The sequence below is a fragment of the Ochotona princeps genome, chromosome 6 (assembly GCF_030435755.1).
Source record: "Ochotona princeps isolate mOchPri1 chromosome 6, mOchPri1.hap1, whole genome shotgun sequence".
NCBI classification, from domain to species: Eukaryota; Metazoa; Chordata; class Mammalia; order Lagomorpha; family Ochotonidae; genus Ochotona; species Ochotona princeps.
Window position 1 is genome coordinate 33,754,532 of NC_080837.1, and position 27,653 is coordinate 33,782,184.

Genomic DNA, 27,653 nt, shown 5'->3' on the forward strand with positions numbered 1-27,653 from the left:
ACTCAATTCTGTTCAATGACCTTTGGGGTTTGCTTTTTGTTTTGTTAGAGCCAAAGGCCAAAGAGATACATGTCTAACAGACTTCCTGCGTTCAAGGTTAGTCCATACTGTGAATACCTGAGAGGCAAAAGCAACTTGGCAGAGCACAAGAGGACAACACGTACTCGCTGAAAAGCCACAGTGAACGTAGCGCAGGACACAGAACTGCCCATGACAACAGCCTCACTCCCTCCAGTGGACCTGACTCTGTACTTTTAAGACTCTCTTGTAATTGTTTTTAATTTTTATCATGGGCAGGCAATATTAGTATATATATGAGACAAGTGGGATCATTCATGTGCAAAAATATAAAGATGAAATCAGGCTTATGGGCAAGTTCATCTCCTCAAATATTTATCATTTCTGTGTTTTTGTATCCCACGTCAACTTGCCAGAAACGCAGCAACGGGACGAGGAAGGAGACAGTCGCTTGGCTTCCCAAACTGGCCAGGAAAGCACTATCTGTTTTCTCAGAACCGAGCTCAAGATTCCTCAGACCCACCTTCGCTGGAAGGAACTCTGGGCGGGCACGCCCAGCCCCGGGCGGGACCGCTCCAGTGCAGCCCTGAGCCGGCCAACTGCAGTTCTTACGGGAGGAGGTGGGAGCGCCCCGGTAGCCTCGCGCTTCGCCTGTGGGGGCCCCCGGGCAGAGCAGGCGAGCGGCGCGCCCCGACGCCCCCCGACCCCGCGCCCGCCCCTGCCCTGCGCGCCGGGCCTGCGTGTCCTCGCGCCGACCCCTCCCTCGCGCGCTTCGCCCGGCGCACGCGCGCGGCCTCGCGCGGGGCGGGGAGAGAGGCGGCGGCCGCGGGCGCACGGCCCCGAACCTGTCAGACCCGGAGAGCCGGCCTGGAGTGGCGGGCGCGGGTGCGGCCTCGCTCCCCTCGCGGCCCCGGGCGGAGCAGCGCGGACCAGCCCCCCAGCCGAGCCTGCGGGGGGCGCGGAGATGAGCGGCGGCCCCGCGGCAGCGCCCCAGGTAGACGCGCCGCCCCCTCGCGGAGCCCGGCGGCGCCTGTGGGTCGGCCGAGCGGCCCCGCCGACCGCCGCTTCGGAACTTGTGGGCAGCGGCGTTGGGGCGCCTTTCATGCGTAACGTGTTTTCGTTTTCCGCAGGATGGGGAGGGACGCGCGGCACCGGCCCCGGCAACTGGCGCTCCGGTGAAGTAGGGGCCGCCGGCCGGCCGCCTGCACCGAGCGAGCCGTTCCGCGCCGCGGCCGCTCAGCCTCTGCCATGGCCGGCTCGGGCGCGTGGCAGCGCCTCAAATCCCTGCTGAGGAAGGATGATGCGCCGCTGTTTTTAAATGACACCAGCGCCTTTGACTTCTCGGAGGAGGTGGCGGACGACGGGCTAGCTCGGTTTAACAAACTTCGTGTGGTGGTAGCCGACGACGATCCCGAAACCCAGGAAAGGCCTGCTAACGGGGCGCAGCCGGCCCTCCAGGCCGACGACGATTCCTTATTGGACCAGGACTTAGCTCTGAGCAACAGTCAGCTGAGCTTGAAGGTGGACCCCTGTGACAACTGCAGCAAGCAGAGGGAGTTCCTGAGGCAGAGAAAGGTGAAAACCAGGTTGACCATTGCTGCCGTTCTGTACTTGCTTTTCATGATTGGAGAACTTATAGGTGAGTTGTGTGGCCAACTCACTTTGCCGTTTGCCCTGTCCTGCAGAGTCTTTGTCAAGCGGTGGTTACACACCTGGGGTTGAGGTGGAAACTTTCCTCTAGGACAGTTGGTTGTTTATCGAGATACTGATCCCGGGATGTGACAGGGCCACGGGATTCCAAAGTGCAGCTCAGTCTAAGCACAACATAAAACTTCCCGGGATACCTTTGGCTCTGGCTCCTAGTTTTTCCAACACTGTGGCGTTTACTGTCAAGGAGGTGATCTGTGTTGTGTGCCATGCTATTTTTTCCTGTTTAAGATATTCTGATAAGACATGACTGTTTTTTGCAGCATTTAAAATAATAGATTTTTTTTAAAAAAAGATGCATTGTTTTTATTGGAAAGGCAGATTGACAGAGAGACAGATCTTCCGTCTGCTGGTTACTCCCCAAATGGTGACATTGGCAGACCCGAGCTGATCCGAAGCCAGCAGCTCTTTGGGTCTCTCACATGGGTGCAGGGTCCCAAGGCATTGGGTCATCATGGGCCTTTCCCAGGCCATAAGCAGGCAGCTGGAGGGGATATGGAATAGCCAGTACATGAACCGGCGTCCATATGGGATCCTGGTGTGTGCAGGTCATGGATTAGTCAGTTGAGCTGCCACGCTGGCCTCCTCTATGGTTCTAACAGCACAGGATCATAAAGCATGACGGTGGCTGACTGAACAGATTAATCCCCTACATTTTCACACACAGGGATTTTGACAGCCCAGGGAGGTTAAATGCCACTTGGGTGGTTGCAGGAGCCACATTACAGCCCCAGTCTCCTGGGCTCCTTTTTAACCCACATGTGATTTTTTTTTTTAAAGATTTACTTCTTTTTATTACAAAGTCAGATATACAGAGAGGAGAGACAGAGAGGAAGATCTTCCGTCCATTGGTTCACTCCCCAAGTGACCGCAACGGCTGGTGCTGCCCCAATCCGAAGCCGGGAACCAGGAACCTCTTCTGGGTCTCCCACGCAGGTGCAGTGTCCCAAAACTTTGGGCTGTCCTCAACTGCTTTCCCAGGCCACAAGCAGGGAGCTGCCCACATGTGATTTAAATGGCCTCTTACAGCATTCCCTTTTGTGGTTATAGTCAAGAGATTCACAAATGCTGAAAACCTGAGAAGGTTTTTTTTTTTTTTTTTAGTAATAAAATCTGAAATGAGCCAAAGGGCTCCCCTGGAATTTTATGAATTAGATTTTTTAAATTATTGCAAATAACCACATTCTCACTTTAAGCTGCATTCTTCATTTAGAGGATATTTTCACAGTCATGTTAGTGCTGCCACCCCCTAGAATCTGGGAGAGGAGTTCCAGGACCCTTGCAGACAGCAAAATCTAAATCCCTTACATAAAACGATGTAGATATTTCCATATTCTCTAGACACATCCTCCCATAGCCTCTAGGTAGTCTCTGGATTAGTTGTAATATCTAACACCATGTACATGCTGTGCAAATAGTTGTTATTTTGTTAGAGAATAGTGACAAGAGGGAAAGTACATGTTGAGTAGAGATGGAGACTGTTGTCTGAACATTTTCACTCCGCAGTTGACTTGGTGGACGCAGAGCTCCTGGACTGAGTGGACTTCTCTTAGTGACACCGGGAGTTAGCGTCCCATGTTGTCTCTTCATGAGCCGATGAGAAGTTAATATGCTTCTACGACCTCATTTCAGACCACTCCTCCCCAGCACTTACTCACTCAGCTGTACTGATCTCTCACATCCCACAAAGCACAGAGCTGTTTCCTGCCCTCAAGGCTGTCACGCTGACTGGTCCCTCTTTTTTTTTTTTTTTAAGATTTATTTATTTTTATTGCAAAGTCAGATACACAGAGAGGAGGAGAGACAGAGAGGAAAATCTTCCATCCATTGCTTTACTCCCCAAGTGAGCCGCAATGGCCGGTGCTGTATTGATCCAAAATCAGGAGCCAGGAACTTCTTCCAGGTCTCCCACGTGGGTGCAGGGTCCCAATGCATTGGGCCATCCTCGACTGCTTTCCCAGGCCACAAGCAGGGAGCTGGATGGGAAGTGGAGCTGCCGGGATTAGAACCGGTGCCCAGATGGGATCCCCGGGGCTTTCAAGGAGAGGACTTTAGCTGCTAGGCCATGCCGCCGCCCCCCCCCCTTTAAAATTAACTGCAAATTTGTTCACTCTAGGAATCATTAAGATGTAAATGTCTTAACTTGCTAGCTCTGAAAGCTCGTAATTGGCAAACATTTTGTGAAAGCCACAATAAGTATGCCTTTTCAGATACTCTATTTTCAAACATGAAAAAATTACAGAATGCAGATGAGTGGACCTGAGAAAGGTGTTCACAATATTATTCAGAATGTCATAAAGAATTAAATTGCATATAAAAGAATATTAACATGTATTCATAAAGCGCCTTAGGTAGGAAGTATAGACTGATAAAAATAACTCAAAGACCTGAAAGAAGAGGCTTGGGTTTGAAAGTTGGGTTTGTCACTCACTTGCTCTGAGACCTTGTACAAGGTCCATTCTTCTTTCTGTTCAGCAGATATTTTTATGAGTGCTTCCTGTACATCAGGCACTTTATTGCCAGTTCTGAAAATATAATGGAGAAAAATAACTGTTATGATCTGTACTGTCTAAAATATTCAAGTCAAATAGAGGAGACAGACCTTAACAAATTCAGATTCTGTTAAAGTGCCATTAAGAAAAAGAAGATAGATTATGAGACATAATAGCTTCTGGCGCAATTTATGCAGAGCCAGGTACATTTAAATCGAAAAATAATAGTAGGAGTTATTCAAGCAAAGAAAATAAGGGAGGGGTTTTCCAAGCAAAAAGAACAGAACGTACAAAGATTGTAGATCCTCACTTCTTTAAAATGATCTTAAAAAGCATTCAGTGTGGCTGGAATGCTGTAAGTAGGAGGGAAAGAGGCTGGAGGACCAAACCAAGCAGGTCCTAATAGGCCATGTTAAAAAGCAGTAATTTTTTAGCCAAATACAATGTGAAGCCAATAAAAGTTTTATTTATTTTCATTTTTATTTGAAAGGCAGAGAGGAAGATATACATTTCTGTCTGCTGTTTTATTCCCCACATTTTTGCAATAGCCAGGCTGGTCCAGGGCTAAACCAGTAGCCAAAGGAAACTGTCCAGGTCCCTCATGTGGACCTGACTCAAGCACCACAGCTTTTATCTGCCGTCTCCCACAGCACGCATTAGCAGGAAGTTGGATCCAAAGGGGAGTGGCCAGTCTTGAGCCAGGCACTCCAGTATCATCCCTGCATAAAACACTTGTCTCCAGGGAAGGATTTTAAACAGGAGTGTGACTTGATGGTATTTACCTCTTTAAAATTAACTGGAAAATGGGTGGGAAGGTGTAAGAATGGGCCCAAGATTTATTTATTTATTTGAAAAACTTACCACAAGGAGGAAGAGATCTGTCACAGAGATGGGGAGTATGTATAGGAAGAGTAAAATGTCATAAAGCTGTCTTTTCTTAGCATGATTCAGCCATTTTTTCTTAAATAGAAGCTACATTTATAAACCAGAATGCTTAAAAGTTTTGGTCCATGTTCTCATTGCTTCTGTGAAGGAGTGATGTCACTGATAGGTGAGTTATAAAATATAAGGTGATTAACACTGGGTTAATTCAGTTCCTGAGTTTCACTCATGTTTCATATGTTCAGATCACAGGTGACTAGTGACTACTCTGTTAGACAGCAGATAGCTAGATAATTTCAGAAAATTCTGTTGGGTAGTGGTATTTTAAGATACTGTCCTCATTTAATGGGTGAATAAGCCAAAGTTCAGAGAGGTTAAGTAGCCTGCTCAAAATTCCAAAGCTCTCCGTTGTTAACCACTGACCTGTATTTTTCATGAATGTGCTCCAGTTTTTTCAATGTGAGGAAATACATACAACATGTTATTTATATAAAGCATGCTGGAATAATTGAATTTAACTGAAAGACCATAAGTCCCAGATTTCTGCAGCTGTGGGCTCTTCATAGGCAGAGGTAGGAGGACCCACAGCCCAGCACACTTTTGTGATCATGGAGCTCTGTCATACGCAGCCATCACTCTTAAAGTGTGATTCCAAGACCGGAAGTACCAACAAAACCAGGGAACATGTGAGGAATGTAGATTCTCAGGCTCCATCCCAGACCTGCTAAATCAGAAACTTCGGAGAGTGGGATCAAGCAGCATGTAACTTAACAGAGTCTCCTGGTGAAACAGCAGAACCTTTGAGTAATAACATATTCTAGTATTAAAAGCCTATTTAAAGAGTAAATATTTACCAGTAAAACTGGTTGTCCATAATGGATCAATAAATACACATATATAAAATGTATTTGTGTGTGTTTATAAAAACACAATACTTGGAAAATCAATGCCAAAACCCATTCTGTCCTAAATTATCACTGTATGTCTTTGTATTTGGAGGCATCATTATCCATACCCAGTAAATCAGTTTTTATCTTTTGGGTCAAGTAACATACCTTGTTGGAGTTCATTGGTTTAATTCTATTTCTAAGCCTTCTCAATCAAGTGAATCCCCACCTTCTCAACAGCTTTGTTGTAATATCTAGATATTATGAGTGTAAGTAGGCTAAGCAAAAGCCACAGACAGCATCTATCTATATTGTATGTTTGTCCCCATTTTAGTGACTCAACACTTTTTAAGGTCATTGATTCCTTGGAGAACCTATTAATAAAAATAGATTATTTTAGTCAGAAAAATACATATTCACCCCTCCATATTCATAGAGTCCACGTCCATGAATTCAGGTAACAGTGGATTGAAAATATTCACAAGGAAAACTACACCTGTGTTGAACATGTAGACTTTGTTTTTACCACTATATATATACAATATAGCGTATGAGTACACAGAATTTACACATTATATTAGGTTTATTGTAAGTAATCTAGAGATATTTAAAGTATATGGGAGGACACATATAATGTTATAGCAAATAGTACCTCATTCTGTGTAAGCAAATTGAGCATCTGCAGATTTTGTTATCAGAGAGTACCACCTGTTCCTACAAAGCAATCCCCTGTGAAACCTGAGGGATGATTGTAAATATATCTAACATTTTTTCTGTAAAATGTCAGAATACTTTTATTTAATTGTAACAGGATAAAGAATGTTGGAAGTTCATGTTTTTGTAGGATATAGTGTATTTCTGGTGTGACTGATTATGTTTATTTCTTAATTTCTTCCTTCCTCCCCCTGCTCTTGCTCCAAGGTGGATACATTGCAAATAGCCTAGCAATCATGACAGATGCGCTTCATATGCTAACTGACCTAAGTGCCATCATACTCACCCTGCTTGCTTTGTGGCTATCTTCAAAATCACCAACCAAACGGTTCACCTTTGGATTTCATCGCTTAGGTAGGTGGTTAGAGTTTCTTTTAGTTTATGAAGTTGTATCATACAATCACACTGAACTATAATACTGATTAACTGAGATACTTCCAGTAAATATTGTTTGGACAAAGCAAATGAAAATAAATTAGTTGAAATTTATTCACTGTCTACTAAGGTACATTCAGACCAGCCAACTGAAGCAGTTTACATATATAAAATTATGTGGTTACTAATCTTTGTTTATTGCTGCCTATGTCCTGAAGATGTCATCAGAAAGAACTTTACTTTCACTGTATTGAGCCAAGAACAGTCATCTGCCTTTAATATTTATTTATGTGGAAAGATGAGTACAGACAGAGTTGGGGAGACAGAGATCTTCCATCTCCTGATTCATTCCCCAAATGGCCACAACAGCTCAGGCTGTATCAGGCTGAAGCCAGGATCCAGGATCTTCATCTGGGTCTCCCACATGGGTGGTAGAGGCCCACGGTCTTGGGCCATTTTCTGCCACTTTCCTGAGTGCATTAGCAGAGAGTGGGATCAGAAGTAGAGTAGCCAGGCCACAAGCAACACATACCAGATGCTGGCATCACAGGCAACAATTTAACCCACTGGGCCACAACACCAGCCCCTAGGTTCTTTCTGCCTTTCATTTCAGGTTTTTCAACCCATGTGACTAAATCATAGATTTTAAGCATTATTATTATGTAGAGCAAACACTATGTGACTGACCCTCATTGCACTCATTATATCAACATCCTTCTATGAATGTATACATATATTATTTGCTTATTTTGAACAGATATTAATGTTTAATTAAAATCATACATTGTTGGGGTCAGCACAATGGCCCTATAGGCTAATTCTCTTTCTGAAGTGTCAGCATCCATATTGGCACCAGTTTGTGTCCCAACTGCTGTACTTGCAATCCAGCTCTCTGTTTATGACTGGGAAAGCAGCAGAAGAAGGCCCAAGTGCTTGGGCCCATGCTCCATGTTGGAGATCAGGAAGAAGCTTCTGGCTCCTAGCCTCAGATTGGTTCAGCTCTGGCTGTTGGGGCCATTTGGGGAATGAACCAGCAATGGAAGATTGTCTCTTCTTCTGTCTCTATAAAATCTGCCTTTCAAATAAAAATAAATAAGACTTTAAAAAGCATACATTGCTGCCTACATATCTGTTTATTATGTTCCTGTGTTTTTATTCACTTGTTTTGAAAATATGTATAAAATAATCACCTGAACTATTATAGGAAGTGCCATATGATTAGATGTCACTTGTTTAGAATTTAAAAGCTGACATTTAGCAGCACCTGTCTCAAAGAACCAGTTATATCTGACAATCTTATTTTATGTCAATAATGACTATTAACCAATAAATCAGTGAGTTCCTCTTCTTTGTTACTTTTTAGCCTAAGCTTATCTCAGCTTCCACGTTTTCTTCGTTAGACACTAGGTCTAGTGTTAAACGTGACATCGTACATGTATGTTCCAAGTCCATCCAGGTCATCTGATAAGAGAGTTAACTGGCACCCCTCCCCTCATCATTCTGAATTCCTATAAAAGAAAGGGAAAGCCCAGCACCATAGCCTAATGGCTAAAGTCCTTGCCTTGCATGCCCGAGATTCCGTATTTGCACTGGTTCTTATCTCGGCTGCTCCACTTCCCATCCAGCTCCCTGCTTGTAGCCTGAGAAAGCAGACGAGGATGGCCCAAAGCCTTGGGATCCTGCACCCACATGGGAAACGCGGAAGAAGCTCCTGACTTCAGATTGGCTCAGCATCTACTATTACAGCTGCTTGGGGAATGAACCAGCAGATGAAAAATTTTTGTCTCTTTCTCTCCTTCACTCTGTAAATCTGCCTTGCCAATACAAATAAATAACTAAATCTCTAAAATAAATAAATAAATAAAAAGAAGAAAGTGGAAACCCTAAGTGGGGTTTTCCCATTGTTTGTCAAATTACTTTAAATGCATATGCATGTATTCCTAAAAGAAATTCCAGTGCTCTCTGACATAATATATAGTCATTTGCTAACTAGTTGCTTTCAAGTTGTCAAACAGCTTAACAATACTTTTTTTAAAAAAAGATTATTGAAATTGGAAAGGCAGATATGCAAAGAGGAGAGACAGAGAGGAAGATCTTCCATCTCCTAATTTACTCCCCAAGTGGCCATAATGGCCAGAGCCGAGCTGATCCAAAACCAGGAGTCTGGAGCTACTTCCGGGTCTCCCAAGCAGGCTGCAGGGTCCCCAAGACTTTGGGCCATTCTTGACTGCTCTCCCAGGCCACAAGGAGGGAGCTGGATGGGAAGTGGGGCAGCCGGGACATGAACTGGCATACATTAAGGATCCTGGCACATGGAAGGTGAGAACATTAGCCACTAGGCTACCACACCAGACCCTTAAAATATTTTCAAATGTTATTTTTTTGTGATTTAAATACCTACAGTTTAAGATTTAAAACCTAAAAATATCATGTATTAGGTAATTTTTAACTTGTAACTCTACTTGAGGAAAAGCATTTGAGTACTATGGGTCTTAACCTCTTTCACATTACAAACCCCTTGGAACTCTACTAAAAACAACTCTCCTCCAGAAACATGTGATAACAATGCAAAGGACTAGATATACAAGTGTAGTAAACACCTATAAACATCAAATCCTATTGCCTGTCAAAGAAATACTCTGTTTTATACATGTCATTTTGTTCCTTCATAAATAGTAAGCACTAAGTAAAGTTGAGGAAAAAATACAGAACTAATACTGTAGAAAGTCCAATCTGTCTCCCCTTAAAAATACTGAGTTCCAATGTGGTAGACAAGATATCAGCATTTGTGGGCCCGGCGGCGTGGCCTAACGGCTAAAGTCCTCGCCTTGAAAGCCCCGGGATCCCATATGGGCGCCGGTTCTAATCCCGGCAGCTCACTTCCTATCCAGCTCCCTGCTTGTGGCCTGGGAAAGCAGTCGAGGACGGCCCAATGCATTGGGACCCTGCACCCACGTGGGAGACCCGGAAGAGGTTCCAGGTTCCCAGCTTCGGATCGGCGCGCATCGGCCCGTTGCAGCTCACTTGGGGAGTGAATCATCGGATGGAAGATCTTCCTCTCTGTCTCTCCTCCTCTGTGTATATCTGGCTGTAATAAAATGAATAAATCTTTTTAAAAAAAAGACTATACTATAAAAAAAAAGATATCAGCATTTGACTCCTGTCTCTCTGATAATTCATTAAAATAAAAGCATAGAAGCACCAAAACAAAAGAGCCAGTTGAGTTGGTCATCAATAAACAAATTTCTACAAGCTGGAAAGTGGATAGGAATGGGTTGACTAAACGAAGCTACAGCCTAGGATATACTCTGAACCAGAAACTGAACCATCCTAGCAGATTTCCTAAGAAAATTCAGGGATAGAGTTAAGTAGAAGTGAGTACTGGAACTAGAAACAGGGTAAAATAGGATACTGAACATAGATGGTAAGCTGTTTCCAGTGGCTTCCCCGGGGCCCATACCTCCCTGCTTTTGCTCACCTGACATCTCTTCTAGGTTTATATACCTCCCCTCTCACCTCCATCTCCACTCAAGCAGGCTACATGTTCCCTAATTGAAAACATTAAATATTTCTTCTAGAAAGAAATTGAATAGAATAGGGAAAATTCTTGAGGAGGATTCAGACATGGCAAAGACACCAAAAGTCTGGAGAACAAAGCTGTAAGCCGGAGCAGTTGGGATCCTTGAGTTCCACCAAGTACCATGACTCCATGACTAGCATCTTGGGGAGAGATGTGTATATTGGCTATATTTTAATAGCCTTTATATGGGAAATTCAGACTGTTTCAGTCTTTATTAGATTGTTAACCATAAACAGTTGCTTAAGTCTGGCTGTTGTCAGACTTTTTTTTTTTTTCAGTTTTTTCCAGCTTACCAGAACAAAAAAGGACTCTTAGTCAAATTTTTTCGTTCATTATCATTGATTTTGAAAGTTTGCCATTTCTGAACTATTTATGGGTTTTGTCAGTTTTTCTTTTTCACTTTATTTTGTTCTTTTTAATACTGGGAAATGCAGTGTTCTTGTGTAGTAAAGATTTTTTTTCCAGGTTTTCCACTGATTTTAGCTTGTATATGATCTGTAAATGGACATACTATGACCATCAGGTGATATGTAAGGGTGGAGAGCTATAGGAGTCAGTCAGTGAAGGTCAAAATCAGTCAAGCTGCTTATCACTTTTTAAAATAAGAAAAGTGATATGGGGACCTGGCATGATGGCTCAATGGCTCAGTCCTTGCCTTAAAACTGCCAAGATCCCATATGGGTGCTGGTTCGTGTCCCAGCTGCTCCACTTCCCTTCCAGCAGCTGACGTTGGTCCAAGGCCTTGAGTTATGTGACAAAGTGATAGTGTTTATATCTAGTTAGTTTAACTGTGCTGAATATATACATACATATATTTTATATTTTTCCCCTAGAGGTTTTGTCGGCTATGATTAGCGTGTTGTTGGTGTATATACTAATGGGATTCCTCTTATATGAAGCTGTGCAAAGAACTATCCACATGAACTATGAGATAAATGGAGATATAATGCTCATCACCGCAGCTATTGGAGTTGCAGTTAATATAATGTAAGTTCTGTGTTTTTCGTGGTAATCTTTTAAGTACTGTGATCTTATTGTAGATGCATTCAGTGATGTAAAGTGATACTTTAATATTTTTAATTTACATAGTACATTAATCTTCCTTATGAAAACATTTGAGCATTCTGAGGTCCTTGTTTGCTGAGATACACTGGAATTTTACTAAGAATCAAGAATTAAATACGACAAAGATTGTTGTTGTTTGATTTTTGGAATACACAATGTTTTTGTTTTTTTTGTTTTTTTTTAAAGATTTATTTATTTTATTACAAAGTCAGATATACAGAGAGGAGGAGAGACAGAGAGGAAGATCTTCCATCCGATGATTCACTCCCCAAGTGAGCCGCAACAGGCCGGTGCGCGCCGATCCGATGCCGGGAACCTGGAACCTCTTCCGGGTCTCCCACGCGGGTGCAGGGTCCCAAAGCTTTGGGCCGTCCTCGACTGCTTTCCCAGGCCACAAGCAGGGAGCTGGATGGGAAGTGGAGCTGCCGGGATTAGAACCGGCGCCCATATGGGACCCCGGGGCTTTCAAGGTGAGGACTTTAGCCACTAGGCCACGCCGCCGGGCCCGGAATACACAATGTTAACTAGATTTTTTTAAACTGTCCTTCTCCCTAAAAGCTTCCAATTTTACTTGTATACTTTATCATTTAGGGCAGGTGCCAGCAGACTTTTCCTGTAAAGGCCTAGATGGGAAGTGTGTTATGCTGTGTGAACCACAGCTTCTCAGTTACTCACCTCTGCTGTGGAAGAACGAAGGCAGCCAGCCTCGGGTGAAAACACATGAACATGGTGTTCCCGTAAAACCAAGGCACAAATCAGTTGGTGGTCCTACCCAAAGTGGCTTCTGTTCATATCTAGAATAAAATGAAAAAGCCTTGCGATAGCCTTTCTATAAGACCCTGTCCATGTACCTTTCCAAGTCCCCTCCGAGCACCTTTGCTTATTTAGTTTTGGCCACAATGGCTGTCTTTTTTCTCAAACATTTGGAGTGCATTCCCCCTATGGCCTTGGCCCTGATTCTTCCGCCTGGAGCACTCGGCCAGCACACTCGTGTGTGACCTTCTCTGAGCACTCTTCCCATCATTCTGCACCTTCTTGTGCTGCTTACATTCACACGGGCTCTCTATACACTGCGTATTTGTTTGCTCCTCACTGTCTCTACATGAACATAGCTCTGTGCAAGTAGGGGTAGGTATGTCTTACTGTTTTGAAGCCAGCATCTACCACAGAATACTAATGGGTGCTCAAGTTCTTGTTAAATAAATGACTTTGATGTTGCCTCATCAGTGTCTGCTAGTAACATTTTTGTCTATAATATTGGGAAAAACAATATTTTCTTTTGTTTTTAACAGAATGGGGTTTCTGTTGAATCAATCCGGCCATCATCACTCGCACTCCCACGCCCACACGCTGCCTTCCAGCTCTCCTAGCGCAGGGCCTGGTAGACACAGCCACGGGCAGGACAGCCTGGCAGTGAGAGCTGCATTTGTACATGCCTTGGGAGATCTGGTACAGAGTGTTGGCGTGCTGATAGCTGCATACATCATACGATTCAAGGTAATATGATGGCTGATTTTTCTATTTTAAAATGGATTTAATTTCAACACTAAAACTAAAGCTGACTATCTTTTATCAATATACTGAACTTTGATGACAGTTCTGTTCATTTTGCACATTAAAACCAGAGCTGACTCTTACCAGTATACTGAGCTCCAATGCCAGTCCTATTCATTTTATATTTGTGTAAACTTAATTAGTTATTGGTATAGTAACACTTTTGTTTTTTGTTTGTTTTTTGTATTTTTTAAAATTTTCTTTATTTTTGACAATCTATACATAGTTGATTAGGGCACAAAGGGTTAAAGGCTGCAGGAAAGTGGGTAAGACTATTGTTTCCACATTATTGCCTTTTTTTTCTGTATCAGGGGTAAATGGGGAGGTAAAGGGAGAAGCCCCATCCAGTTTCCCCCCAGTCCAAGGTCGCTGATGTGGGGCATGCTCCAAGGGTCCTGCTCAAGTGGTTTTGATAGTTCAACATTTCTGAAATTGCTGCCAATCTCGCCATTTCAAGCGTGATGAACACTTGTTAAAAGTAAACACGATGGTACCACCTCACCAGATAACTTATCTCTACTTGGTTTTGGTAGTGCCTTCACTGAAAAACTCAACTGTCAGCCTTGTCGCCGAGCTAAGTAATGAGATGTACACTGTACTAAAAACTCAGAGATCTTGTTTATAGTCTTATTTGCTGTGTTAGTTGTGTGTGTTGCTGATTTTATTCTTTAAGATTTATTTTATTTGTTTGAAAGGCAGAGTGGCAGAGTCAGTCAGTCTTTCATCTTCTGGCTCGCTCCCCAGAGGCTGCGGTGACTGGGGCTGCACCAAGCCTAAACCAGCAGCTCAGTTTCCAGCTCCCCCACATGGGTGCAGAGCCCCAAGCACTGGGGCCGTCTTCCACTGCTGTCCCAGGCACAGCAGCAGGAAGCTGGGTCAGAAGAGAAAGCAGCTGGAGACTAAAACCCATGCCCACATGGGATTGCCGCATGATAAGCAGGGGCTTAGCCCACTACACCACACATAGTGTTTTGATGTTGAACGAGCAAAAAGAGTTTAGTGAAAGCACAGAGAGAACAATAGGACAAGTGATTAAATGTCTAGAAATCGATTCCTTGAGTAAAGTCATTTAAACAACCAGGAAAGAATGACAATGTTTTTTTGTTTTTTTTTTTTTGGTTACAATGTTCAAGTATTTTTTAAAGATTTATTTTTATTGGAAAGTTAGATTATACAGGAGAGGAGGAAAGACAGAGAGGAAGATCTTCTGTCCGATGGTTCACTCCCCAAGTGGCCGCAACGGCTGGAGCTGAGCCTATCCAAAGCCAGGAGCCAGGAGCCTCTTCTGGATCTCCCACATGGGTGCAGGATCCCAAGGCTTTGGGCCATCTTCAGCTGCTTTCCCAGGCCACAAGCAGGGAGCTGTATGGGAAGTAGGACTGCCAGAATTAGAACCAGCGCCCACATGGGATCCTGGAACGTGCAAGGTGAGGAATTTAGCTGATAGGCTAGCACGCCGGGCCCTTCTTTGGCATTCTTTAGCAGCACTGGAGGATGCCTTTAAAACCTGGACATTGTGGGCCCAACATGGTAGCCTAGCAGCTAAAGTCCTAGCCTTGCATGCACCAGGATCCCATATGGGCTCCAGTTATAATCCCAGTGGCGCCGCTTCCCATCCAGCTCCCTGCTTGTGGCCTGGGAAAGCAGTAAAGGATGGCTTAAAGCCTTTGGACCCTACACCTGTGTGGGAGACCTGGAAGAGGCTCATGGATCCTGGCTTCAGATCAGCTCAGCTCCAGCCGTTGGTGGCCACTTAGAGGGTGAAGCATCGGACGGAAGATCTTCCCCTCTGTATAGCTCACTTTCAAAATAAAATAAATCTTTAAAAAAAGAAGAATGCTAAAGAACAGGAGCCATTGGTGCTGTTTTGCTTCGTAGTAGGGGTGGAAACCTGCCAAGGACCATTTGGAATTTTATAGCATCAATCACAGGCAAGTTAAAACTTAAAAATTTAAAAAAAAAAAAAAAAAAACTTAAAAATTAGCTCACTGTAAATGTGCTGCATTTAAAGCCCTGACGGGTTGCCTTAGCAGGACCTGACCAAATGATTCTGCAGACCTTGTCTGACCCTCAGGCCGGATATTCCCTGCCCTTGCTTTATTGTTTCCGTTACATCTGTCTGTACTTCATCATAAAACTTTGATCTGTTACATTTTAGCCGGAATACAAGATTGCTGATCCCATCTGTACTTATGTATTTTCATTACTTGTGGCTTTTACAACATTTCGCATCGTATGGGACACAATAGTTATAATATTGGAAGGTAAGAACTCATTAGTATCCCCTCTATGGGTTCATCATCTTGTAGTGCACATTTGGCATCAGAGAGGTCCGTATGGGTGGGAGCCATGACTTCTGCTTTGTACTGGGACTTACCATGCCACATACCGCTGTCTCATGTGCACATAACACAGACGGGTCTGCACCCTCTCCTGTCCATCTCCCCTTTGACCTTTTAAAAGCTAAGCCAAGTAGGCCAAGTGCGCAGTGAGGTCAGCTGGACACATTTACAAATAAGGAAACCCAGACTCAGAGAGATGAAAACAAAGAAAACAAACTCTTCGGTTAAAGTCCTGCTGGTGATGAACTGTAAAGCTAGAACAACAGTGCAGTTGATCCTTAATGCAGTGAGGCCTCGTGTGTTCATTCCTTTTAATTCCCCTTGAACTTGCCTCCTTGCTTTGTCTACAACATCCGTCACTTACTGATGTTACGTTCTCAGCAGCAGGCTTATCTTCACTGGACGTTTCTCTCTCTTTTTCTCTCTTTTCTCTATTTTAAGCCTATCCTAAATTAACTATTAAAGTATTCTGTTTTGAATGACATTCTTTTTAATGAGAATGACTTTTTAAAACAGTATTATTCACTTCTTGTGTATTATTCTCCATGTTAGATATTTTAAAGCTAAATTTTAAAAATTCACTTGTTTTCTTTGAAAAAAAAAATGTCTGCGGCTTTTTTATGTAAAACTTTTTTGTCCAAAATAAACTTGACTTATTTAAGTTTTCATTGTGAACCAATAGGAGTACCCAGCCACTTGAACATAGATTGTATCAAAGACGCTTTGATGAAAATAGAAGATGTGTATTCAGTGGATGATTTAAACATCTGGTCTCTCACTTCAGGAAAATCTACTGCCATCGTTCACATGCAGCTAAGTACGTTGCTGAGGGTAAATACAGGTGTGGGATTAGGGGATCCACCTTAAGAACGACATTTGCTTATCATTAAGAAGACTTTTATGCAGAAAAGTTTGTTTTAAGGGTGCGGGGAGGCTCTTCAAAAAGTGGATTTCAGGGCACTATGTATAGTGCAATTGTCATTTCTGACTCTTTGAGATGAGACATTACAAATTGATACTCACTTTCAAATTAAAGGCATTAGTATATACTTCTCATGTTCCATTCCGTTTAAGAAAAGCCAGAATTCTCTGTATTTTTTGATTGATTTTTATTTCACACATTGATGCTTTTTCTTTTTTATCAAAATAACACACGCATGTAGTTTATTTTGAAAGTGAATGCCAGGCTTATCACTGATGTCTGCTCTTTGCCTGGGGATGGACAGCAGAGATTGGAAAATGAGAAACCATTTGGGAATTAAAGTGACATGCAAGCAGACATCTCCAAAAGTTTATGGGAAAATGGAATTAAAAGATAAATTTGGGCCCAGTGCGGTAACCTAGTAGCTAAAGTCCTTGCCTTGCACGCACCGGGATCCCATCTGGATACCGGTTCAGTCCCAGCTGCCCTACCCACTTCCCATTCAGCTCCCTGCCTGTAGTCTGGCAGGGCAGTTGGGACGGCCCAAAGCCTTGGGGCCCTGCACCCGTGTGGGAGACCCAGAAGAAGCTCCTGGCTCCTGGCTTCAGATCCGCTAAGCTCCAGCCATTATGGCCACTTGGGGAGTGAGCAGCAGGCAGAGAATCTTTTTGTCTCTCCTCTCTGTATATCCGACTTTCCAGTAAAAATAAATCTTTAAAAGAAAAAAGATAAACCTATTTTGTTGCAAAAAATATATAATCCATTCATTCATAGTTGTCTCATAATATACATTTTCCACTTTTTGAAGATCCTTTATACTTGTCTAACAGAACAACTTGGAGAGGATAGAAACCAGATTAATCAAAGTACGCTCGCCATCTAGTAAGGTTGTTTTTTCCCCATATGTTATTCCCTGGTGTGTGTTACAATGAACAGTAATGATGTTTTCTTGACATTACAGTTCCTGGAAGTTCATCTAAATGGGAGGAAGTACAGTCCAAGGCAAAGCATTTGTTGCTGAACACGTTTGGCATGTATAAATGTACCATTCAGCTTCAGAGTTACAGGCAAGAAGTGGACAGAACTTGCGCAAACTGTCAGAGTGCCAGTCCCTAACTGTCCTTATTTGGGGGTCTACTGCCTTATTTATCCTGCAATCACAGACTGGCGAGCAATAAATGCAAACGTAGATGAGAATGTGGAGTCCCTGACAGCTCTTTCCATATCAAGTACTAGTCTCTCAAAACAATCACTCCAGCTTAACAGTGCCAGTCTTTGCTTCTGGTAAATCGAGACTTGGTGATTTTCAGATGAAGATGTTTCCAAAACACTGTTTACAGAATGAGACGTGACTCTATAGATACCTCACAGAAGACAATCCGAGATCCTGCTTCATCAATTCAAGAGTACATGTCTTAAAGGAAGCATCAAGCATTCAGTATTTGCATTTAAAAATACTTTTATATATATCAAGCCAGTGCTGGAAAACTGAATTTTTTAAAATTATGTAATCTTGACACCCAGCTTCTAGAATTGCTGCTCTCTTTTTACACAGATTACTTCTCAACAGATTTCAGAAATTACTAGAAATTATCCAGAAAGTGGAATGAGCATGCATTCCTAAATATTTTAGAAATGTTTTATTTCCCAAGTAAGTCTGAATGTTACTGTTATACTTTATAGACAACTTTTTCCAACTATAACAGGGTTTTGACTCTGACAGGTAATGTCTAATTATTTGTAAATCTTACAAGAGCCAAATCTTCCCATAATTGTGGTCACTGTCATTAAATTATCTAGGAAATATTTTCAGTGTTCTGAATGGCAGAAGTTAGTCTTAACTCAAATTACTAGATGATGATTTAAAACAGAAGAATAAGGATGGGGTGTGGCATTTCAGATTTGTCTTTCCCAAATTGCTTTAATTCGTGGAACTGTCTTAGGCACAGCAGGAGAAAGACAGCAAAAGGACACGGTGATCCTCTGTCCCTTTAAGAGCTGCCAACACTTGACAGAGCTGCTTTAGTACCAGGACTACCCCTCCAAGCAAACGTGTGTAAGCACGAAACTGTGGGCCAAGGTTCAACTGTAATAACCCATCTCTCACATACAGACCAATCACATTACTCCAGAGAAAGCTTCTGGTTTACTGTGTGAGTTAAGACTCTCCCTGGACTCCAGGAACCAAAGTTAAGAAATAATTTTGAGGTTTTCCAATAATACAACAGTAGAAATGTGCAGAGGTGGTGGGAAGAGATCTTATTTTGGGAAAACCAAACAGAACTTTTGAGGGGGGGGACCATTGTGTATGTGTGTTTTAAATCTCTGGAATCTAAGTGGATACTAAATCTTCTGTAGGGAGGCTAAGCCTAGGGGTTTCTGAACGGAAAACCTAATTGGTAATGGTTGTGCTAAGGAAGCAGTTGGGAATATTCATGTTTCACTGTGTAGCCAGCCACTGGTTTGGAGATTACCTTTGTTCCCACAAGGCCCCTTTGAGTAGAAGCAATTTCCTGTAACAAGAGTGGCTATGGTTCCTGTGCTCTGCTGGGAACTAGGGTAGGGTAACAATGACTTCTACAGTGTAAGGTGTGGAGTGAAGTCCCAGGTAATCATCACTGATGACTTGTAATATAAATGAGGAAAGGAGATTCCATCTTCTGACCAAGTACTGTACTGCAAGTAAGCCTAACAAGCCTGGAGATCCCAAGATTTTACCTAGGATTTTGAGAAGTGGATGGTATCAGCTAAACAGTTGGTGGTACCTAACTGAATACGATGAACACTCACTCCATAGGATTCTTAGTGTGAATCTAATTAAAATAATTATTTGGATTTCTCTAAAAAATTTCAGGAGAATATAAACTTTCAATCAAAATGCTCATATAAAAGGCAACTCATATGAAAGACAACTCATATAAAAGACAACTAAAAATAAATTCAGTTAACATGTGAGCATTTATGGACTTTGAGTATCTAGTAACACGGAAAAACGCATTCTTACTAATGATTTTCCCATATCTACTGAGTGTATAACTTGTCAGTTTTTCCTGTATCATAAAGTCAGACTTATGATTTTCATATTGAACTGTTCCTCAAAAAGTTACTTGACAAAAACAATCTAAAATCCATTTGAGGATTGAAAAGGATCCTTTTATAAAATACAAAAATGCTGAAAACTTTTGTAAGTCATAATTACCGTGTTGTGCTTCAAGTGAGGCTCACATGAGGTTTCCTGTGCTTTGCTTTTGTATCAGGAACTACAGATTTTGTATTTGTACTTTCCTGGACCTACAAGATTTGAGAATTGACAGATTTTTTAAAATAAATCTTGACCAGACTCGCAGAGAAGAACACTAATAATAATAACTAAGACCAGGGACTGCATACCTCTGACAAAGAGCATTTGATCTCCCTTCACCTGTTGTTTGTTACACCTCAGTGGAGTGCCCAGAAACCTCCCTGCTGCCTTGGAAGAGCCAGGGTTTGAGTGGGACAAACACACAGCATGATTAATTTTGCAGTGGAACAGCAAAATTGCAACATTTCAGTTCTTCATTATGATATATCTTAATATTTGGACATAATCAGTTCTTTGGATACAGTATCATATGTAGCCTCTTGATTTGCTTCAGGAAAAGACCCACTGTTTCACGAACGTCATCCTGCCTTAGAAATGTGATGGGAACATAGTTTAATGGAGCCTATTTTGGAAAACTTTGCTATGCAGAACTAGAAGCTCCTATAATTCCTACATTACATACAGCATCATTTGCCAAATCACTGGATTCCTTATTTTACCATTTTCTTTCCATTCCCGGAAGCTCCCCACGCTTCTGAGGCTCAGTGTCCTTTTTTCTCAGCCAGTGTTCCAGCTGACAGTATCTGTCTTCAGTAGAGCTTTCCCAGAATAGCTGTGGCCAAGTCCAGGTCCATGAGCTTTTCTCTCATTTTTAACATGAGGGAAGGCTGTCTTTCAGAGACAAAACACTGCTTAGAAGTGTGCTTCCCATGGGAAAGAGCCTTTTCTTGACAGCTGAGTGTTCCACATTTCCGCTGCACACTAAACCACATCGAGTCATTGGGACAGAATCAGTCTCCACTGTGCAACCACAGGAGAGGGTCATTGCTAATGAACACTCGGTCCTGTCTCAAACAGCTACACTCGCAGCCTCGGTAGAGATAATCATTCAATTCTGAAACAAACACTGGTCACTAAATATTTCTCATACATTTGTATTAATTGGTTCAATGTAAGGAGTAAAACGGCCTTTAGGAAATTTTACTGTTGGTTACCTAGTAAATAGTGCATTTTATATTACAAAATGTGCTCCCCAATATAAGATTACTTCACAGAACCAAACTTAGCTCATGGGCATCAGTCATAAATGAATGTGATACCTTACCACTGGGGTGAAGGGAGCTGTCTTCCCTTCCAACAACGGATGAAGCATATTGTCTTTGTAGCTGACGTACCATTTGTAGACCCTAACTCCAGATCAGCCATGTGAATCTTGTTGGCCAGGACTTGGGAATAGGTCACAGATGCCCACCAGGTGTATTTTTTGTTTGTTTGTGATGTTAGTGGGAGTACTCAATTTGGAGAGGAGAAATTGTCATGGGAGGGCCATGGTATTGAATTCTATGTGTTCACTCAAGCCAGGCAGTCATTGAATTCCTGCTTACAGAGGGTTTCACCTACTCTTTGATCATCCTGGGAGGACCAGCTAATATTTTGTGATACTTGGAGTCCTTGCAGTCAAATAAATGACAGTGAAATTAAAATAGTATAAATAAGTATATTCTGAAATAACAGAGAACTGAAATGTGCCAGTAAATCACATTCCCACAAAGATACTGTATACTTGGAAAACTTATGCTTCTCTACATAAGTATGTGTTGTTCAATAAGCCATATCACAGTTGAAGAAATTGTATATACTTTTTCATGTGCCCCTTCAGAAACCAGGTATTTTGCATATGATTGATTTTAGAAAGATTTTGAAGCTGGGGTCTGTCTGTGTAATTAAGATTAAAGTATATGTATATGTATTGTATCTGCAGTTTTCAAATTGTAATTTCCTATGCATTTATTAAAGTATTGTTTTTGCCATGTGGTTTATTAAAATTTTTTAAATGTACAGATCTTTAAGTTTCTGTTCTTTTTATCAAACAATAGTAGTAGGCCTTTTAGCATATTCAATAAGAGAAACATTGGGGGGCAGCGTGTTGGCTGAATTGGCTAATCCTCTACCTCAAGCACGGCATCCCATACGGGTACTGGGTTGTGTCCCAGATGCTCCATTTCCCAGGCAGCAGAAGATGGCCCAAAGCCTTGGGACCCTGCACCCTTGTGGGCGACCCAGAAGCTCTTGGCTCTCAGCTTCAGACTGGTTCAGCTCCAGCCATTGTGGTCATTTCGGGACTGAACCAGTGGATCTGTCTCTCCTCTCTGTAAATCTGCCTTTCCAATAAAAAATAAATCTTTAAAAAAGAAAAACATTGGAAAATATAATCTTAGAAATTTAAGAAATAACCTGAAATATCTAAATAAAGAGATACTAAAAGATCATTTCTTTGAAATCAGCAGCAATGACAGGAAAAGAGAGAAGCCACCATGAAAGGTTGGTGAGGACCACTGAAGAGCCTAATGACACCACTGGTGGGCAGTGGGGATCAGCAAACCACCTGCCCAAGCTGGATGTGACCTGCAGCCTTTTCTGTTTGGCTCAAGAGCCAAGAATGGGTTTTACATTTTAAATTATTTTATCAATGGAATAATATTCTATGATGCGGAAATTAAATAGACTTTAAATAAACGTCATTATCTATAAATAACATGTTATCGGAATACAGCACACTCATTAAGTATATATTCTGTGGCTGCTTTCATGCTACTGTGGTAAAGTTGAGTTATGACAAATGCAAAAGATTTACAACCCAGCTCTTCACAGGAAAACCTTGTCTACCCTTTGATGTAGACTGCTGTGCCATGGTGAGGTTATAGCACTATGTGGGAGTGCAGGGGAGAGAGCCTGGTGCTATGGCTCAATTGGCTAGTCTTCCCTTGCAAGTGCTGGGATCCCCTATGCATGCTGGTTCACGTCCCAGCTGCTCCACTTCCCATCCAGCTTCCTGCTTGTGACCTGGGAAAGCAGTAAAGGACGGTCCAAAGTCTTGGGACCCTGCACCCTTGTGGGAGACCCAGAAGAAGTGCCTGGTTGCTAGCCTCAGATTAACTCAGCTCTAATTGTTGTAGCCATTTGGGGAGTGAACCAGTAGATGAAGGATCTTTCTGTCTGTAAAATATGCCTTTCCAACAATGATATATATATTTTAAGTGTCTATGATTGCAGTAAAGCCTTCTTGAGCCCACTTGGAAGTAAAGTCCTTCCCCTCCCTTGACTTGTTTTGTTTATCCCCTTTTGGGTTTGGAAACAGAACACTAGCACAATTTTAAATACTACCCATGTTAAACCACCACGCCTTGACTAGCACAGCAGTTTCTTCCCAGAATACCACCATCACCAGTTCATTTTAGTGGTTTTCACCATTAAATCTCATTCAGGGTCAAGCATTTGGCCTCGCTAAGCTGCCAGTTGGGATATGCACATCCTATGTCAGAGGGACCAGGTTCCAGTCTCAGCTCCATGCTGAAACCCAGCTTCCTGGAAGCAGCAGGCAATGGAATTGGGAGACCTGGATTGAGACTCCATTCCCTACTATTGGGAGCAACTGAGGAGTGAACCAGAAGAGAGGAGCACTCGCTTGTAGGAGCTTCCTCTGGATCTGCCATGTGGGTGAGAGCCCATGCATGGTGATCTGCTCATTCTCCCAGGTCATTAGCAGGGCGCTGGATCAAAGGTGGAGCAGCCAGAACATGAACCAGCATCTATATGGGATGCTGCTATTGCAGGTGGCAGTTCTACCCTCCACACCAACCCCCTCATAAAATATTAAAGCAGTCACTTGTTTCTTCAGTTCAGTTGTAACAAAAAGTACAAGAAGTTAAAATTTACAGTACCTTACTTAATGTATGCCTAATTGGGAGCTGACTAACGCAAAGTAAAATGTATCTAAGATAAAAACTGGTTGTCAATTTTAATGTTCTTTAAAGTTCTCAAATTGCTTCTCAGCCATTTAACCAAAATCAGATATAAAGTTTTAGTTCAGTTGAGGAAAAAACTAAATTTATAAAAGAAATTATAAAATATAGTGGTAGAAATTTATATTTGTAATCACAGATGTTACATAACATTTTTTAAAGATTTATTTTTATTGGAAAATCTAATACATAGAGAGGAGAGGCAGAGAAAGTTCTCTTTTTTTAAAAAAAGATTTATTTTATTTTTATTGCAAAGTCAGATATACAGAGAGATGGAGAGAGAGAGAGGAAGATCTTCCATCTGATGATGATTCACTCCCCAAGTGACCACAACAGTTGGTGCTCCACCTATCTGAAGCCAGGAACCAGGAATTTCTTCCAGATCTCCCATGCAGGTGCAGGGTCCCAAGGCTCTGGGCCGTCCTTGACTTCCTTCCCAGGCCACAAAGCAGGGAACTGGATGGGAAGTGGAGCTGCTGGGATTAGAACCGGCACCCATATGGGATCCCGGCGCGTTCAAGGTGAGGACTTTAGCCACTAGGCCACGCTGCCGGACCCCAGAGGAAGATCTTCTAATGATTCATTCCCCAAGTGATCACAACAGCTGGAGCTGAACCAATCTAAAGCCAGAATCCTGGAGCTTCTTCCAGATCTCCCATGCAGGTGCAGGGTCCCAAGGTTTTGGGTCCGTCCTTTGGGGCCATCCTCAACTGTTTTCCCAGGCCACAAGCAGGAATCTAGGTGGGAAGTGAGGCCGCCGGGATTAGAACCGGCGACCAAATGGGATCCTGGCACGTTCAAGGCGAGGACTTTAGCCACTAGGCTACCATACCAGGTCCCAGAGCATCTGATTATCTGCCTGGCTATACTTCTATTTTGATTGTCATTTTCAGGTTCATGTCAGATACTACATTTTAATTTGAATGGCCAGTATTGTAGCACAGTGAGTTAAGCTACTGCCCACATCACTGGCATCCCATATAAGCACTGGTTTGAGTCTTGGCTGCTCCACTTCCAAAACAAATCCATGCAAATGTGCCAGGGAAAATAGCAGAAGATGGCTCAAACCCTTGGGTCCCTGAACCCACACAGGAGACTTGAAGGAAGCTCCTAGTTCCTGGCTTCAGATTGGCCCATCTCTGGCCACTGTGGCTATTTGGGAAGTGAGCCAGCAGATTGAAGACCTCTTTCTGTCTGCCTGCCTCTCTATATCTCTCCCTCTCTCTTCCTGTAACCACCTTTCAATTAAATAAATCTTTTAAATAAAATCACTAATTTTAGGAAACAGCTCCTATTTATACTATACTATCATCTTCATTTACTGTATTAATTGAATAGTACTCACTTTGGTTATACTTTAACTCCAACAAAGGTCCCGTGATAACTTGTACGAGCTATGAAATAGACTAAGCATAAACAGGTGGTACAAACTCTTTGGCCTAAACAGAATCTCCACATGAATCATGTTTAATATTAGCAGGCTTAAAAACCCAGCCTCAGCGAAAGAGCACCACTGTCATTGTCAAGCAGCATTTTGGTGTAACAGGCTCTCACGTGACTTCCCCCAACCACTGCAGACTACATCGGCTCAGGGATGTCACCAGTCAATGGGAAGATGATACTCTGAGAGTTACCGATAGCATGCCTATCTCCTGGCCTGGACTTCTCAAAACGCCCTTCTGGTTTGATTTTCAAACTCCTACTGTCTGTTTCTCTTGCCAAGTATTGCATATTGGGTTGTGGTTCCTTGTTGGTTTTGCTTTTAACACTTCTGTTTATTTTAACCAAATAATGATGCTGTGGAAAAATGTGTGCGGGTTGGTTGTTCTCCAACACATATTGAGCTATTTCATGGTAACAGAGTAGGATTTTTTTGTAAGTAGCGAAGTTTTTAAGAGATGTCCTATAAGCAAGTGTAGCCCTGAAGGCAGACAGGTCACCTTTGGTCCCTGGACGTTTCTGGATCTGAAGATCTGACCACATCTTCCTATTTTTTCCTTCCCCCTCTCCCTTCTAGCTTGCCTGAGCAGGGCCATCTGCCCCTGAACAGTGACCACAATGAATGTTTGGCCTAGGGATGAAGAAGGTCGGCAGCGAGGTTAAGAAGTGGTTCCTGGATGCCTGTTTACCATTTTACCACAGTCACCTGCAAAGGCTGCCAGGATCATTCAATTCCAACAGGTTCTTAAGTCACTTGACAGGTAGTCTTGGTGTCTGAACACAAACTTCTTCCACCCTCTCTTTGCTTCTTCAGAATATTTTCTAAAGTCCAGAATATTCTTAACCCATTAGGTGATATAATTTACAGTGTATGAACTGTGATGTTGGCTACTAATATATATATGAGGTCCTAGGAGCACATCTCATCTTTGAGATACCATGATGATGGAACTGGGGAATCTTGCAACATTGATTGGTCGATTGGTTTCTTCTAGAGGAGAGTGAAACTATTTGCAAATGACATCCATTTTATAATTATCCGATTGGGAATGATCACAGACACCACCTCCCTGCCACTTGCACATACCATGGAAAAGAACTCAATATTGCTCCGGATTTTCTAGGTTAAATAGGAAGCAGAACAAGGTCACGTTTCTGAAGACCATCTTGGACCACATCCAAATGAAGTCCCAGTGTATTCCTCTCACAATCCCTTCTTCATGGCTGCGGCCGGGAAGGGTTGCAATACGAGTGATGGGAGCTGGGCTCCCCTGGTCTTCCCGGCCACTTCCTTACTGCCAGGACACTGGGCTTCCCACACCACATCTCCCCTCCTGATGAGGGCAAGGGCCCATTCTATGTTACTGCCAACAAACCATGGCAAGGAATCTGGCGCTGTAGCTTAGCAGCTAAAGTCCTTACCTTGAACACAACAGGATCCCAGATGAGCACCGGTTCTAATCCTCACGACCCCACTTCACTTCTCATCCAGCTCCCTGCTTGTGGCCTGGAAAAGCAGTAGAGGATGGCCCAATGCTTTGGGACCCTGCACCAGTGTGGGAGACCTAGAAGAGGCTCCAGGCACTGGGTTTGGATTGGGGAAGCTCCGGCCATTGCAGTCACTTGGGGAATTAATCATTAGACAGAAGATCATCTTCTCTGTCTCTCCTCCTCTCTGTATATCTGACTTTGCAATAAAAATAGATAAATCCTAAAAAAAAAAAAAAAAACACCATGGCACAATGGGCACAGTGAACCAGCACATGTGCAGATTTGGGAAAGAAGAAGGAGCTGTGTGTGCAGCTGGGCCGTTGCCATGATGGGGTGGACACAAAGGAAACAGCTCAGAACTGCTGCACGCAGAATGTGAGCCCTTTGGAAACAAAACAAAACATAAGCCCTGGAAACTCACAGAAATACCAACACAGAGCTTGACTTCCCACAAGTCCCGGAATTACATGTTCAAGCTGACCTCGTTTCGCCTGAGCAAAGGGTGGGATCCAGTTACTATCTGGGCTAGTTACTAGGTACCCCCAATCCAAACAGATATTTTCATGGTAAGATCACCCAGAGGCACAGCCTTGGAGCAGCCTCCTGGGTCTCCCTCCTGACCGCCTAGCATTGGGACTGGGGAAAGTTGCTTCTTCTATGTGCTTCCATTTCTCCATCTGTAACATGGGAATAGTAACTGTGCCTACCTACTGCACTTCCAAAGAGGAGTGAGCGAGCGATGCAACGCAGGAGAATTGCACCGGCCACGGCTGTTCTGCAAGGTGATTTTTTCCAAGGCCACTGCCTGTTATTGTTTGCCTTGGCTAGTTAAGTGGCACCCCTGTTACAGCTCCCAGAACAAAAACCTTCTTATCCCTTCTCTCACTACATCACCCCATTCCTTTGATCCTTTCTTTACCTGAAGATCTTTATCTCAATGTTTAAAAAGACTTATTTATTTTTATTGGGAAGGCAGATTTACAGGGAGAAGGAAACACAAAGAGAGATCTTCCATTCATTGGTTCACTCCCCAAGTGGCAGCAAAGGTCAGAGCTGATCTGATCTGAAGCCAGGAGCCAG

At 42.8% G+C, this 27,653-nt stretch overlaps 2 protein-coding genes across 3 annotated transcripts in view; one reads left to right on the forward strand and one right to left on the reverse strand.

Annotated features, from left to right (window-relative positions):
- The window catches only part of C6H15orf48 (chromosome 6 C15orf48 homolog), a 113,544-nt gene that overhangs the window by 54,443 nt on the left and 31,448 nt on the right, over nucleotides 1-27,653 (reverse strand). For both annotated transcript variants that reach the window (XM_012929023.3, XM_004578112.4), the window contains one exon: nucleotides 4,113-4,250. The gene's annotated coding sequence lies outside the window, so the exon portion shown is untranslated. The remainder of the gene's footprint in view (nucleotides 1-4,112; nucleotides 4,251-27,653) is intronic.
- Nucleotides 823-19,452, forward strand: SLC30A4 (solute carrier family 30 member 4). The gene is made up of 8 exons (XM_058665909.1): nucleotides 823-1,012; nucleotides 1,149-1,657; nucleotides 6,908-7,054; nucleotides 11,489-11,642; nucleotides 13,013-13,217; nucleotides 15,433-15,538; nucleotides 16,299-16,433; nucleotides 17,500-19,452. Exons 2-8 carry the CDS (start codon nucleotides 1,267-1,269, stop codon nucleotides 17,652-17,654), a joined length of 1,293 nt encoding a protein of 430 aa, XP_058521892.1. The 5' UTR covers nucleotides 823-1,012; nucleotides 1,149-1,266; the 3' UTR covers nucleotides 17,655-19,452.

Coding starts and splice junctions, on each gene's coding strand:
- SLC30A4 (XM_058665909.1), top strand. CDS start 1,267: ATGGCCGGCTCGGGCGCGTGGCAGCGCCTCAAATCCCTGCTGAGGAAG. Junction 13,218..15,432: donor CATACATCATACGATTCAAG/GTAATATGATGG, acceptor GTTACATTTTAG/CCGGAATACAAGATTGCTGA. Junction 15,539..16,298: donor AATAGTTATAATATTGGAAG/GTAAGAACTCAT, acceptor GTGAACCAATAG/GAGTACCCAGCCACTTGAAC.